The 19,136-nt window shown below is 36.5% G+C and overlaps 1 protein-coding gene across 1 annotated transcript; it reads left to right on the top strand.

The window, feature by feature from the left end:
* The first annotated feature begins 2,406 nt into the window (after positions 1-2,406).
* On the top strand, positions 2,407-18,789 carry LOC113077884 (uronyl 2-sulfotransferase-like). The gene is made up of 6 exons (XM_026250149.1): positions 2,407-2,585; positions 5,938-6,017; positions 6,132-6,285; positions 16,391-16,488; positions 17,088-17,245; positions 17,511-18,789. The coding sequence occupies exons 2-6, from the start codon at positions 5,947-5,949 to the stop codon at positions 17,816-17,818; spliced, it is 789 nt and encodes a 262-aa protein (XP_026105934.1). The 5' UTR covers positions 2,407-2,585; positions 5,938-5,946; the 3' UTR covers positions 17,819-18,789.
* Positions 18,790-19,136: the final 347 nt, after the last annotated feature.

The following is a 19,136-nucleotide window of genomic DNA, read 5'->3' as shown; positions in this document are numbered from 1 at the left end:
TATTTTACAATTTATGTAATATCTTGCCTCACGTGAGCAGTGCTGTAATCTGGTTTGTTAAAAGAATTTCACACAATCATAGCAAGTTTTTAGAAAGTGTTTAGCAATGTCAAGGGACATTTTTATAGATTATATTTTATAGGATATTCAAGCTAGACCTGGAGTAGCTAACAATGGATTTGTGAGTGTGTGTGCAATGTGTGTGTGTGTGTTGTGTGTGTGTATTATATATATGTGTGTGTTTATATATATATAAATATATATATTATATATATATATATAGAAGGAGAGAGAGAGAGAGAGAGGAGAGAGAGAGAGAGAGAGAGAGAGAGAGAGAGAGAGAGAGAGAGAGAGAGAGAGAGAGAGAGAGAGAGAGAGAGAGAGAGAGAGAGACAGAATCACCCACACAAATGATAATAACATAAAATTTAAAAGATGTCTCACCCTAGAGACAGATGTGCACAAGAATGTGGTTGAAACCACATGTGTATACATAAAGAATTTATATATAAAATTTTACAGCTAAGACTAAAACATTTGGAAAAAGTGACTTCCTGAATTTGAAAGTTATGTAATCACAGTCCAGTTTCATGTGTGCATGTGTAAACCATCTCCCTTTATACAAGGACGACATTTGTTCACTATAAAAAGATATACCTGTCTATATAAATCTCCACTATTTTCATAGATAATAATGTTTAGTGTGGATCTGTACAGCTTTTGAAAATCTTTGGAAGCTGAAACCCCTGCAGTTACTAAAAGACCCCAAGCCAGCAATGCTGACAACCAGTTTTAACATCTCACAGCTGTGGAACAGCAAGTTTAGAGTCTGTAAACACACACCTATGAAGAGATGTTTACAGATTTATCAAGAGCTCCACGTATTTTATCTTAGAGTGCACACAAATATACTACAAAATGCAACAGCAATCTATACCAGTTTAAGTTTTATCAAGTAGTCACTAACAGCATCTGTAAAGCATGTAAGCAACATCAAGGTCATAACTTCGATATGTGTGCCTGTACTGATTGGGTACCGTTAAATAGAAGATCGAATGCTTTGTGAATTGTTTTGGTTAATGCTTCTGCTAAATCCATCAATCCAAACAACCATTCAAAAGTTTGAGGTCATTTAAAAAAAAAAAAAAATGTTTTTTTTATTATATATTTCTCTAGATTACCAAAGTTGCATTTGTTTGATCATGAATACAGTAAAAACCGAACTATTTGCAATATTACTAATAAAAATAAGTTTTTTTTTTTTAAATATTATTTCTATAATGGCAAAGCTGGATATTCAGCAGGCATTGTTCCAGTAATTCAGCAATCCTTCAGCAATCCATCCTTTTTTCATGATTAATTTTGATGAATTGAAAGTTGAGAAGCGCGCCATTTATTTGAGATAGATCAATGTTATGTAGAGCTAAGAGATGTTATGTAGAAATGACCAGAGAAGGAGGGAAATGGAGATTGAATTAAGGAAAATGTGATGGGGAGAATTAGCAAGGCAGCTGGACTCACACAAGGCTCTTATGTGTGTGTGTGTGTGTGTGTGTGTGTGTGTGTGGCGCGCACATGAGGTGAAAAGAGAGCATTCTCTGTGAACTTGAACCGTATTTGTTGTTTTGGAAGAATGCTGTATCACACTATGAGTGTAATACTGAGAGAGAACAAATAATGAAAGGCATGAGGGGGTCTTGTTTAGCTAGTGTTTACAGACCTGAATGAAGTAAGGGTGACTGCTGTAGTCAAGTTAAAAACCTTATCACACATTCAAACATAAACACAAAATGTCTCATACACACACACACACACACACACACACACACACACACAAAGAAGGACTTCAAACCCCAATTTCGTCTGGGATGCTGGCCTACAGGGAATTTCATTCTTCCCTCCACACTAGATCTTCATCCAGGAATTTACTAATTTCCTCCACTCTCTCTTAAAAATTATTCTTAAGGTTGTGTGGAGTAGGAATAAAGATCTTAGCGAGCTGGAAACTGGAAGCTTTAGTTCCACACCTGAGCTACAATATCACCATTGTGTCATTGAGTAGGACATTTAAAGGGATAGTTCACCCAAAAACTACATTATTACTCCCCTCATGTCGTAGTAAACCGTAAGACCTTCGTTCACTTTCACAAAAACAATTAGAAGATATTTTTGATTTAATCTGCAGCAAGGGTACTACCACGATCAAGGTCCAGAAGGTTAGTAAGGACATCATTAAAATAGTCCATGTGACACTAATTTATTTAGATAACTTTTGCCATCACCTAGCACCCAACAGTAATTGAACACAATATAAAAATGTTTGTCATTTAGAACTGCCAGACATTCAATATTGTTAGATTTATTGATTATTTTATGTTTATTATTTTATTCTTCCTAATACCCATGTATTTCTATGTCTGTGTGTCTAGGAGCTGCCATTCCCAAGTCAGGTGATCTACAACAGGGTTGGCAAGTGTGGAAGTCGAACGGTCGTCCTGCTGCTGAGGATTCTGGCAGAAAAGCATCAGTTTAACCTGGTTTCCTCTGACATCCATAACAAAACAAGACTCACAAAGCATGAGCAGGTCAGTGTGTGTGTGTATGAGGCAACTAATGCTTCCGAGAAATTGTTTAGCAAGCTAAAAGTATAGCAAAATAAAAGGCATATTACTATGATGAAAACTGATGTGAATTAAATAAAGGTGTTTGCCAAGGGAAATGCTTGCTGAATGCAGTTGGCAATGAAATTCATCCGAATGGCACTCATTGTGGAGAAAAATACACACTTTCTTCCCTTGCGGAGAGGAAACGAAAACATTCTGTCATCCCTTTTGAGTTGAGTCAAAGCGTCACATCTCCCACACCGCTAAAATCAACCTATGAAAAGTTAAAATAAATATGCTGATTAAATAACACTCATATATGTTTGTTTGGATCGGGAGAGAGGAAATAAGTGACTAACGTGAAAATGAAGAACGTTTTGAACTGGAAAAATCTGTCTTATTATCCCCCGGAGTACACTCATAATTCTGTCTGGATATTATGGGACCTTTTTGCGATAAAATGATTTTGTGAGTGATTATTCATAGGTTTCAGAGAGTAAACTGGTTAGATGTACAGTAAATACTCAAAGCTAATATTAAATGTGTGTGTTTACAGTGGTAAGCTCTGAACACATACAGGGTTCATTGCCATCAGAAAAACTAACTGGTGTGTGGTCCAGACAGATAGAGCGTGAGTGGACAACAGCCAAAAAAAGTGTAATGTATTTTTAGTATGTTCTCTGTCATTCCAAACCTTGTGAACACTAATGAAGGTATTTTGAAAAATGGATCTCTGCAGTGAATTAGGGTGACCATATGCGCCGTTCATACGGGACACGTCCTGGCCAGGATTTTAATAATGCCTAAAACATCCAGAGCAGTTTGACCAATAACATGCAGGTATTGTATATAATCGACCAATCGTGGGGCTGCGTGTGAGAAGGTGAGATCTAGAGGGAACAATCAAATCGATCCAAATATGCGCAGGTGTTGTGTTCGTTCAATTGACTTGAAGCGTCGCTACGCACAAATCCCCCCAAAAAACAAAGTGCGCCACAATGCTTCAAGTCAAACCACAAACAAACATGTGAAAGCAATTCGAAAGCATAAGGAGCCGTCTGCTCTGCTCTTTATAGCTCTCATGAATGTTACACAACAATCAACCTGCACAGTGCAAATAACCAAAACCTGATATTTTAGGCATTATTAAAACCCTGGCTCTGACGTGTCCCGTATAAACGGCGAACATGTTCACCCTACAGTGAATGCTTTGACCTTAAGAATCCAAACAGCTGATAAATGCATCACAATAATCCACAAGACTCCAGGTCATCAGTTAATGTCCTGCAAAGCAAAAAAGCAGAATGTTTGAAATAAGCAAATCCATCAAAAATAAATGTTTTAACTTTGAGCTAAAATAGAGTTCTCAATCTTTAGAATTAATTTCTCCAGTAAAAATGTTTGACTGATGGAAGTTTTTTGTAATAAACGGATTAAATTACTTAATAAACAAGTATTTAATATCTTGTTTTGATTGGATTATTGATACAGACGTCAAGTTTAATCATCTAATAAACCATTGACCATGCTTGGAAAATGATCCCATAGGCTTTGTCCATAATAAGCATAAGTTTCCTTGTGCGCGTTAAGTGCATTTCCAGTATTTGTTTTTTGTCTGTTTGACGGCTGTGATTGTGACTGATTACCTATTTGTGGCCTTGGAGCATCTGCACAGTCTCCTAAACAAATGCAAATTTCACTGCAGGATAAGGGTCATAAAACTCTCATTTAGAGAAGAAAGTTTATTTGTGTGTATAGAGGGAATGTTCAGTCTGTTTTTAACCGACCTTTCAACAAGACGAGAACAAATGAACCTCCTCTACATTCAGAATCTTCACATTGTTATGTGATTGTGTAGAACAAGGTTTTGTTATTAAACTGATAGATTACACAAAAATGAAAGTCTGTCAATTGCCAATTAATGTAATTTATTCACCCTCATTTTGTTGCAACCTGTATGGCTTTCCCTGATGGAGCTCAAATGGAAAAGTTCTGAAGATTCTGCTGTTACAATAAAATAGGGACCATCATTAAAAGTGGTCCATATGATTCGTTAGTCTTTAGTGTTACTTTCAGTCATTTCAGTCATTGCATTAGCCTCAATGCACCAAACCACTTACTGTTTACCCAACCTGAGGTGTTACTTATGATGTGATTCAACCATCACCTCTTTTATCATTACTTAGTACATTGTATGGCCATCTGTGTTCCCATATAACCGTTTATGGAACAGGACATTTTCTCAATTAAAATGATGTCACTCAGCTCAGGTTGTAACAGACTTTATGTTTTGACTTTGATGCAGCATTTGATACAAGGATTGAAGCTTGAGCAGAGCCCTTGTTAACAGTGTTTTTAACAGTTTGATGTGGGTCAAGGAACATGAAGATGTTTAGGTTTTGGTATGAAATCTGAACTCTGAGGGTGGTCTTTCCCAAATTGGAAACTTCTGGAACCTATTGTTGAGCGCTACAGGAAGCTGCGCTCTTACACACACGAATCCTGGCACATCAGACCAACATTACGGCCATCCCGTTCTTCATATGGCGACCGTTATAGGAATTGGTTAAGTTCTCCTTATGCCTGTGTGTGTATCTGTTTTTGGAGACCGTAACATGCATTTAGGGACACACGGGCTCTATCAGAGCTGACTGGGGCCCCAGCTGGCCCTCATTAGGAAACATTAAGGTTAAGAAAAAATCAGCCTCATCAGATGACCTAATAACTTTCCACTGCACCATGCACTATCCAAGTGAGGAATGTTTTCTTGGTGAGTGTGATTCTGAAAACTTGGACAGATGAGGTCTGTTTGGAGTGTTTTTTGCATTTCTGGTTTATTTTTTGAAATGGATCCACCCCTGTTTCTGAAGAATTATTGTTTTATAGCAACTGAAGAAAGTGTAGCAAACATATGATGTGGTTTTGCTTTACAAAAACTGTTGGAACTGTAGTTTTAATTAGTTGTGTCTAGTTATGTCTCAATTTACGAGTGTTTTATTTATTTGTTTGACAGGAATAATTTATGTAGTAAGTACTTTTCATGTAGCATACAGTATACTTCTGGTGGTTCAATTATTTTTGGTAAAAAAAATATTTTTTTATTACTACCAGATATAACTTATTGAATTGGTGTTCTGTTATTGTAAGTTGTTGAACCCCATTGCTGTTTGTTTTGTAAAAATGTAAGCGTTGAATAAAGAGATTGTCATGAATGGTTGTGTAACATGCATTTTGATCTGTTTTATTTAATCAAAACCACAGTAAACGCAGGCTAGTGAGACAATATGTGCTTTGATTTATCTGAGTAATCAGATTTGTGTTGATTTTTTGCCAGGTGGATTTGATGAGAAATATTAGCACTATTCCGCAGCCTTTTCTGTACACCAGACATGTTCACTTTCTCAATTTCACAAGGTAAGCAAATCATGAATATTAGTCTGAAGTTTATCTGATTAATCGAAGATAAAAACAAAGCCAAACATTGGTGAACAATTCGGTGCTCATACTGTTTGTCTCTTTCTTTCTCAGATTTAGGATAGAACAGCCTGTCTACATAAACATCATCAGGGATCCCATTAACCGTTTCCTCTCCAATTACTTTTTTCGTCGTTTTGGGGACTGGAGAGGAGAGCAGAATCACTTGATCCGCACACCCCAGATGAAAGATGACGAGAGATATCTGGTCAGTGGCAGTTTTTAAATCCCTCCTCCTCCTTTTTTTTTAGAAAACAGACTAGTAATTTTGCCTATTCAAACATATATGAGCTGTACATACAAGTTTACATAGCAAATAGCAGAGTGACCATTAAGTGACTTGACTTTGGAACTGTATTTCCTGTTGAGAATTAATTTATTGCACAACAAGTGTTTGAGAGAGATTGTGCAAGAGTCTGGTTTTATGTTTGGAAATTAGCTCAGACAATGTGAACAGAATGCTCAGGAATTGATTAGCCATGCTTGCTTTTTATTCAGTCAAGTCAATTGCACTGCTAAGCGCTCTGATTTGGATTTGGGGGAAAAACATCATGGATGCTGAAAGTCAAGACAATTACACAAAAACTTGGCACTGCTGGAAGAACTACATCAGTCGACTAAGGATTGTGACAGAATTATGGCTTATATCTGGTATTCATAAAACATAAATGGCTAGTTTCCCAGACGTATTAATCTGGAACATTAACCGGGACTTTTTTTCTTCAAGTTACTAGTTAATTCAGTCCAGGTCACTTTCTTTGTTAACTCATCCTTTGCTTTGTTTAAAGGGATCATACGTGATACTACATGCAAGTTGTTTGAGCTGAAATGTGTGTTGGCAGTGTGTTCACACAACCACCCTAAATGATAAAAATCCACTCAGTGTTTTTATGTAATCTGCTAAAATCTTTACCCCTTTCTCAAATCAAGCCATTCTCAGATGCCTGTCTACTGTATGTGAGGTCACACAGACAGGCCCCTCCCACAATAGTTTGATTGACAGTAGCGTTTCAGCACAGACTGGACTGGCGTCTTACCTTAGACCCGCCCTGAGTAAGCTGTCATCAGTCCGAGATTGTTTTACCGCCAGAGCAGATGTAGACAAGAATGACACAACAACGATGAAATAATGAAGTGTAGGCAATCTAGGTGTGAGACATTATAGACAAAAGAATAATGATTAGCAGCAGTTCAGAGTCCAGTATCATGTTTTGTAATTCAAAAGAACCATTCTATTTTCATAATCAGTCCTGTATTGGAAGTGTGAATGGCTCATTGTATGAAACTTCAGCATGATGTGAAAAAAAATATTGGGAGTCAGTTTGTTACTTTTAGTTTATTAGTGTTAATTTATTTTATTAAACTGGATAAATTGTTACACCTTTTATATTTTATGTGGTGTCATGATTTACTTTTGATAAAAACAAAGGTTTATTATTGTATATTCGTTTGGCATTTCATTAATTTTACCCTTTAAATTCACTTATTGAAAGAACAACAATAGCAGCAGCAGTATGGTGTAACATTGATCTGAAACACATTTATTTGGTACTTGCTTTTCGTCGACATCAAGCTTCGTTGCAATTTCTTTCTAGGAATTAAATGTTTTCTGTGAATCTTTAAAGTCTCTCCATGAGCAATCGTACAGGTGTGGCTGTTAGGGATGCACTGAACTAATACATTTTGGCCGAAGCCGAACAAAATTAAACACTGGGCCGGAGGCCGAATACCGTACACTGTTTTTAAATTTTTTTCCCTGTGATGGCCTATTTTGCTATTTTTTTCAACATTGCATTAATTAAATTGCCAAAATGTGCTTTTTACTGTCTAGTCGTGCTTTTCAAATTATAACTAAATATTACAAAACAACAATTTAAAAAAATACACTTAACACTTAACATTTTTTTTTAATTCAAGCAGACATTATGCCAAAATAATAATTAATAATAATTAAATTAAATTATTATTAAATTAAATTATTAATTAATTATTATTATTACATTATACCAACAAAGTGCAATTAACTTTAAATTAATAAGTTAGTAAAATAATATTTTGGGCCATTTTTGAGACTTGAATCAGGCATGTATTTTTTGCTGTACAAATAAAAGTAGCCTTGCTGAGCAGAAGAGACTCTTTTAAAACATTAGAAAATATTACGGATCCCAATTTGAACACTATGTGTGAATGTTATAATCAATGTATTAATAGAGCTGTTGTAGGGTAATTATCATTATCATTATTATTGTCTTTATTTTATTTTACAGAATAACAGTAAGATTACAGTACTATAATTTTTTTATGTTGATGGAGTTGTTGCTTTTTCTTGACTTTAATCTTGACAGAAACCCACAAGAAGATCTGAGTGCTTCTTTTGTTGACAACAGCATGCAGATTTATAAATGATTCTGGTTGCACTTTATTTTACAGTACGTCTACTAGCATGTACTTATAGTGTACTTACAGTGTATTTATCTAAGAAAGTTCTGGTAATACAAGGTAACTACATGGGGTAGGGTTAGGTTTAGGGGTAGGTTCAGGGTTAGTACCTAGTTATTACATAGTTATTGTAATTACTGTAATAAGTACATAGTATGTACATGAGGAACAGGACTGTAAAATAAAGTGCTACCATGATTCTCATTAGGAATTTGTGAAGATGTTTGTCGCACATATCACATTGTCACATGCCTTTTAAAAATTCACAAAAACGTTCCTGAGAGAGTTGACGAGTCAAGTTTAGCACAGACTCACACTTTGGACTTTGAACCATGATGCCGCGAGCTCCTGAAGTGCTGTCAGAATACATGGAATTCCTGCATGCATTTGAAAATATAACATTCTGCAGTTTATTTACTAATCGTTTGAAATAATTGTGCAATTTCATTTCAATCATCATATAGTAGCCTAACCATCAGCATCAGCCACCTCTTCTTCTCATCAGAGACATGATGCAGCACTAAAAAGTTTCTTGCCTTTCAGTGCTTCGTGCTTGTAAATGAGTTCTGTGTCTTTCTTTGATAGTTTTAAATACTTTCACACTGCCGACATGTTTGCTGCATTTGTGAGTGCATGTATTTGATCCTGTTCGTCATTGTTCAGACTTTTTACTTATTCGGCAGAACACCGAAATTAAATATACATTTTTTGCTATTTTTGAGCAAATAATTTCGCACCAGAAAGATCACTTTGGTGCGCGTATTCGAACTGCCAAGACGAACTTCATTTCGACCCTGATTTTGTTTGAAATGATGTCATATCAGTTTGTAGTTCTATTTAATTTGAAGCATATCGGGGCCTTAAGTGACTGATGTGTTCTGTTGTTTGATGATTATAGCAGTAGTCATTTACTCCTAACATCTGAGCCGCTGAAGACGCAGTGGATTACATTTGTTTTTGAAGGGAATGTGCCCCTGATGTACCTAAATGTGTGTATATGTTCATGTGAATCATTCGTGATCCAGCTTCACCAACAGATGAAGTGAGAGTAAGTTTTTTTTAATTTTTAATTTTTTACTATCCTAATAATGTACTAATTAGCAATTTTCACAATGAATGCGGCTAAAGTAAACGGTTGCTCAGAGAGGAGGATCAAGAGAGAGCAAAGCTCATTTGCATTCAAAGGAAAATGTTACAAAACTGCATGCTTTGAAAAGAACTGTTTTTAACACTACCATTGAGAAATTTTAACCAAACTATGTTTCAGATTTTTCATTAAGACCCAGAAAAATCATATCAATTTGTGGAAAATGGGTATCCAATGACCCCTTTAAAAAGGCCAGATTTATGAATATTTCTAGAAGGGGGTCAAGGTTAGGTTAGTGAACGTGCCCTGCTGGCAGATGGTGTGACTATAGCATCTTGTCAACTTTCTCTATTGACGGCCAATCATTAGTATATATATATATATATATATATATATATATATATATATATATATATATATATATATATATATATATATATATATACACACATTTCATTTCAATTCATCGACTGGCCGCTTGAGGCTGGCAGCAAAAGAGAGTCAATCCCATAGACTTCCCATGTTAAAATGCCCAACTTTACAGCAGAAAAAAACATGTTTTCAGCCTGGTGCAAAAAATTATTTTGGTCTATATAGCTAATTTTGCCCTTCATGACAACTGTGAGGGGGGTGAATTATTGTATAACTCATCCGTTTAAATTATATTAAGCCTTAAAGTTCTGCATAATTAAGGGCGTGGCCACTTGAGTGATAGGTGAATTGCCACTGCTGTCACAGCCGTCGCGTTAGGTGGGCGTGGCTTCAGCAACATTTTTCGATTCGCGCGGTGACGTGCTGCCAAGATGGTGACGGCTTGCTCTGCACATTTTAGGCTTCAAAGACTCTCTTCAGGAGTCTACGAGTGACGTCACGGACACTACGTCCATGTTTTTATACAGTCTGTGGTATTTATGTATATACTATTTTTTAAATTTGAGGTCAGCTAAATTTTTTGAAAGACGTATACTTTCATTGAACCAGAATGCGTAAAATTGGTTCATTTAAAAAGTGATTACATTTGAAAATACATTTGTAATTTTACTTTTTACTTTTTACTTTTAAAGTCATCAATTGATCCAGGAATAACATTTCTAAAAAAAACTAACATTTTAATTTTTTAACAAAAAATTAAGCAGCACAACTTATTCACAACTGATCAAAACTTTATAATAACAAGAAATGTTTCTCAAACAGCAAAACATCATATTAGAATGATTTCTGAAGTATCATGAGGCACTTGAGACTGGAGTGATGCTGCTGAAAATGATTTGTATTCTTAAAGGAACACACATGACACAGGCCAAAATAACATACAGTAGCAGTTTTATTTCAGTGGGAATTGAACTTATCTTAGTTAATGAGAGACTACAGTAATTATAATTAGAACGTCACCATATAGAACGCAACCTCCTCTTAAGATCCCCTCTCCTCCTGGAGGCCTGGTTAACCACATCTTTGATTTCTGTAGTTTAGGATTAGTGTGTCTTGTGATCTGTCTCATTCTAAACACATCTGTTTGCTTGATTATATGTCTGTAATAGCTGGGCCCCTTGTCAGACCTGAGCCTTCAGAATGGTATGCTACTGAAGCTTAATTTTTGATCTTTCCATTTGAATTGAATTATTATAATCTGTGATGTAGGAATTCCCCACAATCTGCATGGATGTGCACACCCACACATATTCTTAAAGCTGTAGAATAACTGGATACTGCAAAGTCATCCTATTAATTTGAAGCCTGTGAAGGGAGTTTTTGAAAGTGTTAGTTAGAGCATTAGAGAATGTCCATGTTTGTGGTGAGGGGCACTTTCTCAACTGGTGTGACCTGAAATTTTACAAGCTGGTTTCCTTTCAATTCCTGAAGTGTGTTTGTGTGTATAAAGCCCCTTTCACAATGCCATTCCGGAAAATACACGGGTAATGTGTCCTGGCAAATGTTCCCGGGTCGCTAGATTTTGCCTCTTTCAAACTGCCAGTGATTACCCGGAATATGTGTGTGCATTCACACACAACCTGTAAAGGTCTCGTAAAGACACGTGACATCAAAATATGACGTGTAATGTATGAGTCAAAAATTCTAGGCACATTAACTTTCACTTAAGCTGGTGAATGATCTCAGCTTCAGCACGGAAAGTGAGAAGGTGACTGGTCTCTGATTCATTACAGTTTGCACATATTTCCTTTTGTCGCAAAAGCTGATCTGCCTTCAAAACATCTGGTAAAAGATCACTGCGACACAACCTTTACGGCATTTATTCTGGCTTTTGTTCCACAGGGAGGGTAAGCTACAGAAGTTATTACTGAAAGGACTGGCTGTTCACAGAGTGCTGTATCAAAATATATTCATAGAAAGTTGACTGGAAGGAAAAAGTGTGGTAGGAAAAGGTGCACAATCAACAGGGATGACCACAGCCTTGGGAAGATTGTCAGGAAAAGCAGATTCAAGAACTTGGGAGAGCTTCACAAGGAGTGGACTGAAGCCAGAGTCAGCGCATCAAGAGTTACCACACTCAGACGTATTCAAGAAAAGGGCTACAGCTGTCACATTCCTAGAACCAAGCCACTCCTGAACCAGAAAGAACATCAGAAGCATTTTACCTGGGGTAAGGAAAAAAATACCTGGACTGTTGCTCAGTGGTCCAAAGTCCTCTTTTCAGATGAAAGTCAATTTAGCATTTCATTTGGAAAGCAAGGTCTGGGGTCTGGAGGAAGACTGGAAAGGTAAAGAAACCAAGCTGCTTGAAGACCATTGTGAAGTTTATGAAGTCAGTGATGATTTGTGTGCCATGACGTCCGCTGGTGTTGTTCCATTGTGTTTTATCAAGTCCAAAGTTAATGCAGCCATCTACCAGGTTCTGTGCCAATACCACTTGCAAGTTTTTTTTCTTGACCATGATATTACTGTGCTTGATTGGTCAGCCAACATGCCTGACTTGAACCTCACAGAGAATTTGTGAGGTATTGTGAAGAGGAAGATAAGTAACATCTGACAAACAATACAGAGGAGCTGAAGGCCGCTATCAAAGCAACCTGGGCTTCAATAACGCCTCAGCAGTACCACAAGCTGATCGCCTCCATGCCCCACACCACATTGAAGCAGTAATTCATGGAAAAGGGGTCCCAACCAAGTATTGAGTGCATAATTAGACCTGCTTTGGAGATCTTGAACCTTTCTGTTTTGTTAATCTTATTTTGATTGATCTTTGTGAAAATATATTTAAAAAAAATTCCTAAGCTGTAAGTCATAACCATCAGATTTAAAACAAAAAACTTGAAATATTTTATTTTGTGTGCAATGAATCTAGATTTTTTTATTATTATTATTAAATAAAAAATAAATAAAGAACTTTTACATGATATTCAAATTTTTTTGAGATGCACCTTTATAGAAATTTGACACATTTGAATACATTTGATATCATGATCTTAAAAACCTTTATATTTCAGGCCTTCTGCTTAAAATGCAAATGAACACTACTTTTCAAAATAAGCCTTTAATGCTACATTTATTAATTACAAAGGCTGCATTTATTTAATCAAAATTGCAGTAAAAGCAGCAATATTTTTAAATATTATTCAAATTTAAAAATATTTTGTGTGTATTTTAAAATGTAATTTATTCCTACTATGGTAAATATGAATTTTCAGCAGCCATAACTACAGTCACATGATCCCACAGAAATCTTTCTAATTTTCTCATTTGGTGCTCAAGAAACATTTCTTATTATCTTCATTGTTGAAAACAGTTGTGCTGCCTAATAGTTTTGTGGGAACCATGGGGAAATTGTATTCAGGATTCTTTGAAGAATAGAAAGTTCAAAAGAGCAGCATGTATAGAAATGGAAATCTTTTGCAACATTATAATTGTCTTTACGGTCACTTTAGATCAGTCTGATGTGTCCTTGCACCCGCTTTTTGTGTGAGGTATGCTGGCAGACCTTCAAAGCTGTAAGACTGTACTGCCCATGTTTAATAATGACTTTAAAGCCATACCGTGTGAGTGTGTGTGTGTGTGCGCGCAGGAAATTGCCCCTATTAGTGGAACTCATCCAGGTTCTCAGTTCTGTGGCTGACTGACTTCTTGTCTCCTGTTGTATTCTATCATTTAATCTGGTCTCCAAATGTCTCATCTCACTTCTGCTTTGCTCAAATAGTGGTCAGTCAAAAAATATATAAAATACCCATTATTTATTGTTCGCATTTTTCTTTTTGTAGCTTTTTCTAGACAGAATACACAAAAATGCTTTGTTTCACATCAGGAAAAGAGCATGTTGCTTGGTGACATCCATCTGGAGGTAGTTTAGGGGTAAATTGCGATGACTGTGTTCCTAGGTGCTTAGTGAAATGGCCACCTTGGGACTGAATAAAGAACACAAGGCAAAATAAGTGTGTCACCTGAGCTGAAGTGGGTCCTCTTAGAGAGAGAAAGAGGACTGTGTGTGAAAGATTGCCCGCTTTTACTGCTCGGGACGTCAGCCAGAAGCACACTAACCATTTGCTGTAACTTTATAAGTAATTTCATATATATACACACACAGACTGACTTTCTTTTTATACTCTCCTCTTTTCTCCACTTCCACCAAACAGTATCTTCATCTTCATTGAATTTTTCTTGTAATTATTGGGTTAAAAGTCTGCCACAGCTTTAAGGCATCATTATCTCTTCAGGGATTTGAGTAGGTTGTTCTCTAAGTTGCTATGTAATTGGTGATCTGTTAGAGGATGACATTTCTGTTCCTTTTGTTCTCTGCAGACATTTGCCCTTTTTGGCCATCTGGCTTTCTGTACTTCAATCCTTTCCCTTTTTGTATTCCCAAAAGTCAGCGGAAACCCAAATGGAACATAACCTGTTTGTGTTTCAGCAATGGCTTGTGTGCATTCAAAGTGCATATCCGTCAGAGTTTGTATGTGTCTCTGTTGGGGCGGAGTGGGGATGCGGATGAAAGGACATTGATGCGCTCTTGGCTTTTCGGCTCTATTCAGATACACACAGAGTGAGTATTGTTAAAGGAACTGGCCCTCCTGGAGCTCCACTGCTTTGAAGGAATCGCCAATGCATTAGTTTGATATTGTCAACAAATGAACACATTCATAGGACAGCGAAAGCAGGTTTAACACAGCAATCTACTCTCTTTGCTCTAGTTCACAACCACAATTTAAGGGTTAGTTTACCCCAAAATTTAAATTAGCCTGTGATGTACTCGCCCTCGAGGCATCCTAGGTTTATATGACTTCCAATCTGAGTTATATTAAAAATTGTCCTGCCCCCTCCAAGCCTTACAATGGGGGTAAGCAGATGATTTTTGTCAACAGTCAAGAAGACGTGAAATAATGTGCGTGCATTCATAATAAAACATACCTCACACAGCTCCAGGGGTGAATGAAGGCTTCCTGTAGCAGATCCATGCATTTTTTTTTTTAAAGAAAAATATCCATATTTCAACATTTTTGAATTATGTTTTGAATTATTTTAGTTGATATTAGTTGAACACTTAAAACATAATGTCCAAAATGCCAAAACCTTTTCATAATGGTTTTTTTCTTTTATGGGTGAAATGTCTTTTAATATGTGACCACATTAAGCCCACAGTTTAAATGGTTTTAATAAGAAAAATAAAGCATTCAAACATTTGGAACGCAGAGGAATTATTTTAGAAAGTGACCGTAGAGAATTTGGGAAGGAAACAGTAAAAAAAAAAAAATGGCAGTTGACTTATGTTCAAAAAATCTCAAAATATAAAACAAGCTTAAAATGAGCAAAATTCCCAACATGATCAGGTCTGAAGTTGAATTGTATAAACCACCCACCATTTCAGTCTCAAAAGGACGTCAAAACTGGAGAAACCATCAGAAATCTTAATTATCCAAGTTGATTTCTAAACTCTTTGAGTTGTTGTATTGAAAAGCAGCAAATGTGTGGTAACAACTTTAGTGGACCTTTTCATTTCCTGAATTAGGGCTTAATAAAAGGCAGAGAAATAATGCTCACATATCAGCTGATACCCGTCATGTGTTAAGGGCATTCTACTATGAAAGATTAATGCTGAAATAACTCGGACTATGTTTTTCTACCTGCCAGCATGACCGCTCTTTTCTTCAAGACCCACAGCTTGCACGTGATTCCCTCCAGCTCTGAGGCACCCACCTGGGGCTCATGAAAGGGAAGAAGTGCGTGGAGTCTAGAGCCTCGTGGATATTTGCTCTATACCTAACCTCTTTTGTGAACAAGTTAAAGACAAGGCTGTTAACTTGACAAATTGCCCTCTTTTCCAAGAAGTGTTGACCATGTTGTTTGCAGCATGTAATCTGTTCTTTTAATTATCAACAAGGATCATTAGCATTGTTGGCTGCATTGTTTTTAAGAAACAAATAATATTTTTTATTCTTATTCATGTTTTTCTCTGTGGACTTAATGGATTGTAGTCTTTGTAGGCCTCCCCTGTTGTGTATTTTAAGTGTGGGTGGATTGACTTAATTAAAGCTTTTGTATCAGATAAAGTGCTAAAACATTGTTTCTGTTAATGCATCAGTTCCCTAGTCCATGTTTTGGAAGCCTTTATAAGAGATAACCATAATGACTTTCTAAAGACTGTGGTTCACTGCTTGTGTAAGTGGTGCCCCCATGTGTTCACTTGAAGAGATTGGAGGTACAGTTATACAATATTAAAGCATATAATCCATTGAAAATGAGTGTGTCTATGATTTTGATTAAATGTGTTCTTTGTGCTGCTTTCGTTTTGGCAGTAGGATCTGTCTGTCTGACTCATTTCCCCTTTTCTCCACTGCAGGACATTAATGTTTGCATCATGGAGAACTACCCAGAGTGCTCTAACCCGCGTCTCTTCTACATCGTTCCATACTTTTGTGGACAACACCCTCAGTGCAGGTAATTATGACCCATCACTCTTTGGGCATTAATGTTGATGATGGCTGAAATGCTTTCAAACCAAAAACAATCACTCTTTTTTTAATGGTGTTCACTGAACTTGTACACATGCTTATTGTTACTGTATTCTATTGTTTATTTATAGAGTTAAACAGAAAAGCATGCCGATTTTCTTCCAGTCCTGCACTTTCACAAGCCTAAAGGGATAGTTCTTCCAAAAGAATCGAAATTGTCACTGTTTACTCACTCTCAAGTCATTCTAAACCTGTATGATTTTCTTCAAAATATATTAAGACAAGGATATTTTGAAGAATATTTAGGTTCCCAAAAAAAATGGTTAAAAGGAACTTTGAAATTAAATTTGTTAGCCAAGCAGTTTTGGTTCCTTTGACCTACCATTTTATTTATTGTCAGCAGTACATTAAAAATGAATTGGAAAAATGAATGTGGTTGAGTAAAGTATGGCAGAAGACTTTTCCTTTAAGATCTTGTGCTGTTCTCACTAATAAATGTTTTTAAAAATCTTTTCAGTTAAGCAAGCTGAAATCTTTGTATGTTTTCTTGTCAAATAATTGGCTGTTTCTTTTGGTCTGCCGCAGGGAGCCAGGTGTTTGGGCTGTGGAGAGGGCCAAACAAAACGTTATAGAGAACTTCCTACTGGTGGGAATTCTGGAAGAGTTGGAGGACGTGTTGCTCCTTCTGGAGAGACTCCTACCTCACTACTTCAGTGATGTCCTAAACATCTACAAGAGTCCAGGTGTGTTTTAGTCAATTACTTTGAAATCTTGTGGGAAAATAAAGGAAATAAATAAATGTGAATGCAAACATGAAAACAAATGAATGAGCATGCAGAGATTCGGATAAAGAAACATAATTTAAACACTCTTTCTGGAAATATTTTGTAAACTCATTTTGCACACCAACTTTAAAACAAATATAAGTGAAGCATTTTTAGCTGTCTTGGATTGCACACCATAGCTTTTTCTGTGGCTCATAGCTTTGTAAATCTGACTTCTCTGCAGAATTTTGGAAGATGGGGAACCTTACAGGCACAGTAAAGAAGCACATGCCCACTTTAGAGGCCCTGCAGGTGCTTTACCAAAGGATGAAGTATGAGTATGACTTTTACAACTTCATTCGTGACCAGTTCCATCTCACCAAGAAGAAGATCGGCCTCAAATCCACCTCCCAGAACTCTGTTCATGAGCCTGACTTTCTCCGTGAGCTTGCCCTCAGGACCCATGAGCCTTTGGAGGAGGAGGAGGAAGAGGACGAAGAAGAGGAGGACGTGGGGCAAGAGGATGCCAACATCTGGTTTGTTCAGCCCTGAGTAGTAGGCATGGCAGATATCTCATAAGCTTGATGTCTATGTCCAGTCAGGAGGTAGAGTCAAAGTCCCAGGTTAAAATTTGGTGTGTAACACCTGTTTTAAACGGGATGGCCCTTCAAGACACTCTCAAGAGGAGAAGGGGGTCACAGAAGCGTCTGAAGAATTATTGGAGGCGAGTGAGGATCACAACAAAGTGCCAAGGATTACTCCATTAAGCCCACCATAAACAGCTCAAACACACTAATCAGATCCCATCATCTCATCCTCACTCGCGTCCTCCTCTGGTTCCAAAAACCTGCTGCAACTCTGTGCCAGAATTTCAGTGCTCATCTTTTTGAAAGGATCATTTTATATTGTACATGTAAGGTGTTGTACAATGAATCAAAAACGTTTGAATGCATGGTAGATGTCCCATGCAGCACACTGTTCATCTAAAATGTTTGATGCGTATGTTAAACATTTTCTCGCTTTGTCAGTGTGTCATCTGTTGTGTTCAGTCATTGCGTAAAATTGGGCCCTTGAGTTCCAATTTGGTACACAATGTGCTAAGAACACTTAAAAGTAATAGTTCACACGAAAATGTAAATTGTAATGATGTTTTTGTTAGCAGCAATACAATTTTATCCCATCCTTAATTGTTTTAAATTGTATAGTATAAAACTACTGGGATATCAAACGATACCTTGCTAGTTAAAGGTAAGCTATTCAAAGTTCACCAGTGCTTGACTGTGACAATGTTTTATACCATACTCATCTGTCAATGCCTAATAGTTTGGGCAGGATCACAAGCTAAAACAAGAAGACAGTAATATTAAACTAAATGAATTATTTTGGAGGTAAAATTAATATACTCATGATCAATAAAACTGTCACACATATTGAAAAACAAGGGAAAACACACGGAAAAACAACTGACTGCAGGACAAAATATTCTTGAATGTGAAAGCATGAATTTGTACATTTCATTTTAAACCCAGTTCATTTATATATATATATATATATATATATATATATATATATATATATATATATATATATATATATACACACACACACGCACACATAATATAATTTTTCTAAATAATCAATATGCTGCTCCACAGATCAGCACCTCTCCATAGGGTTCCTGTAGTGTGTTTAAATTGAAGAATGGTCCACTTGCATTGTTTACAGGTCAGCTTGATGGGATGTTTTTGTTGAACTATGCTGGTAAAGTGTAATGAATGATTAATTCATGACTAAATAGATGCTATAGCTACAGACTCTCACAGAATTTAACACTTCCCATTTAAACTTGCCAGTTAGGTATATAGGTGTA

The sequence above is a fragment of the Carassius auratus genome, unplaced genomic scaffold (assembly GCF_003368295.1).
Source record: "Carassius auratus strain Wakin unplaced genomic scaffold, ASM336829v1 scaf_tig00023468, whole genome shotgun sequence".
In the NCBI taxonomy this organism is placed as follows: domain Eukaryota; kingdom Metazoa; phylum Chordata; class Actinopteri; order Cypriniformes; family Cyprinidae; genus Carassius; species Carassius auratus.
Note: the sequence above shows the minus strand (reverse complement) of the source record. Positions and strands in the feature narration are given on the sequence as shown.